Raw genomic sequence first — 2542 nt, forward strand, 5'->3', positions numbered from 1 at the left:
AATTAAGATCTAATAATTATGTCAATTTTGATTAAATGTGCAAATCTAATTATACATGGTACTAAAACTAAATATTTGATTAATTAGTATAAAATACATAATTAATTGAACTTGATTAAAGCTTAATTATGAGTTAAGCTTGGTAAAATTATAAAAAAGAACAAGATTAAAATTAAGATTATGCTAAAATTAAGGTCAAATTAAGTCGATAAATAAATGAGCTTAAATAAATTAACACTCATTTATAATCTTAGAAGTGAACCCTGCGCTTAAATAAATTAACACTCATTTATAATCTTAGAAGTTAACCCTGCGCAAAAAAAAAAAAAGAAAAAGAAAAAAGCAAATAAAATAAAAAAATATGTGATAATCACTTGAGGTGATATTTGGCTACAATTTTGATTTACGTGAAATAAGATTTATCAAATCAGATAAATTCAGATTCATCAAATCCAAACTGAGACGATTTTGCTTGCGAACAATAATAAAAAAGTTGAATTTATTAAATTCAAATTTACATCATATAAGTAACAAAGCATACAAAAAAAAACTAAATGTGAAAAAAATTAATTTTAATAGAGATGGATTTAATTTTTATTTTTTTTTATATTTGATTAAATTTAGTTAAATTTATGATTAAATGCAATAAATAGGTTGCCGCCCAAAACAGACCATGTTTCTGGGCTAAAATCACCTCCACTAAGCATACCGCTTCCCATCTTCTTCCCTCTCCGCTCATCACTCCACATCGCCATCTCCCTCAATAAATCCCGATCCCCCTCGGCCCCAAGGAAGAAGAAAAGAGCAGAAACCTGTCCTGGTGCGAGGTTCGTTCACAGATCAGAGGAAGCATGGCGTCGCTAAAATTACACGGAATGATCGGCTCGACGAACACTGTCAGAGTGACGGCGGTCCTCAACGAGCTCGATGTCGACTACGAGTTCATCTCCGTCCCCCTCACCACCGGCGCCCACAAGAAGCCCGAATATCTCGCCATCAACGTACTCCCCACACCCCTCATTTCAATCTCCCACAAAATTTTTGCAGATCACTTCCCATCTTAATCTTTCCCTTTTCACTTTTCAGCCATTCGGCGCCCTCCCGGCACTCGAAGACGGAGACCTAAAGCTCTTCGGTGAGTAATTTCCTTGTACGATTCTTCTAGTTTTCACTAATCCTGATTTTCGATTGTCGAAATCCGGCGATCAGAGTCGCGTGCGATTGCCAAGTATCTCGCTAATCATTACAAAGGGTCTGGGCCGGATCTGCTCAGATCCGGAAACAAGGCGGAATCGGCGATGGTGGAGGTGTGGCTTGAAGTGGAATCCCAGGTGTTTAATCCTCCGGTCTCTTTGATCGTCTTTAATGTTCTTATTAAGAAGCTGCTGTTCGGCGGGAGCGCGGATGAAGACGTGGTGAAGGAGCAGGTGGCGAAACTCTCAAATGTGCTTGATGTTTACGAGAAGAGGCTTTCCCTGAGCAAGTATCTTGCCGGCGATGAGTTTACTCTGGCCGATCTGAACCATTTGCCTTACTTGTATGCTCTTTCGAAGACGGGTTATGCTGGGCTTCTGAGCTCGCGCCCCCATGTGAATGCCTGGTGGGAGGATATTTCTGCTCGGCCGGCGTGGAAGAAGGCGATCGCCGGATTTCCGTACTGAGTTTTACCGGCTTTGTGATCGCCGGGGGTTGCAAGAGAAGAGGGCGCTAGATGACTTTGTTTGAGTTATGTGGTTTAGGTTGGAGGTGAAATAAATCGAGTAGTATTATGGACCCTCTTTTTCTTTTGTTTCCTTCTTTAGTTGATAAATAATGGGGAGAATGGAATCCAAGTGGAAATCTTTACCCTTAAATTTAATAATGTAGCACTTCTTATCACTTCTAATTATGTCAACTCTCTAGACAATTTTTTTTTTTTGGAATATTTGAGGGTAGGCTGCATGCACAAAGCTTTGAATGGATGGATATCATAGGTGATAGATTTTTGTTGAAAAATAAATCTCTTAATCATTAGAACAAGTTGCGAGTGGCTGATCGGGTGTTCGGAGGATGGTCCACTTGTTTGTCATGTTGTTGTGTAAGGCACAATGGTCCATCCAAATCATCATTCAGATGTGCCGTTGCTGCACGTAATATTTTCACCATAATCACAAGGGAATTGCATATATTTAAATTTTAAACTCAAGCTCAAATTTTAAGATAATCATATCATTAAAATTATTAATGAAAAATCTCATCTTTCATCCATATATTCTTATATTTATTTATCAATATGGGGTTATTTGGTTTGCTAAAAGAATAATTATGAAGTAAAAGAAATGCAAAGTAGTTTAAAGGTACGTTTGTTTCAGCTGTAGCTGTAAAAAAGCTGGTTTCAGAAGTAGTTGGTCTGCTTGAAAAACATAGTTATAAAATGTTATGAATTGATATAATGATTGTAATGCCTTTAAGTAAATAAATACTGTTCAATTTAAATTGTTTGAAAAACACTATTCTAAAAGTGTTTTTTGTGAAATAAATTCACTGATAATTTATCAAGATT

General features: G+C 36.8%; 1 protein-coding gene across 1 annotated transcript; it reads left to right on the forward strand.

Moving 5' to 3' along the window:
* Positions 1-715: 715 nt before the first annotated feature.
* Positions 716-1886, forward strand: LOC110028345 (glutathione S-transferase 3-like). The gene is made up of 3 exons (XM_020730165.1): positions 716-1001; positions 1087-1135; positions 1210-1886. The coding sequence occupies exons 1-3, from the start codon at positions 852-854 to the stop codon at positions 1659-1661; spliced, it is 651 nt and encodes a 216-aa protein (XP_020585824.1). The 5' UTR covers positions 716-851; the 3' UTR covers positions 1662-1886.
* Positions 1887-2542: the final 656 nt, after the last annotated feature.

Source organism: Phalaenopsis equestris, unplaced genomic scaffold, assembly GCF_001263595.1.
Source record: "Phalaenopsis equestris unplaced genomic scaffold, ASM126359v1 Scaffold000002, whole genome shotgun sequence".
NCBI classification, from domain to species: domain Eukaryota; kingdom Viridiplantae; phylum Streptophyta; class Magnoliopsida; order Asparagales; family Orchidaceae; genus Phalaenopsis; species Phalaenopsis equestris.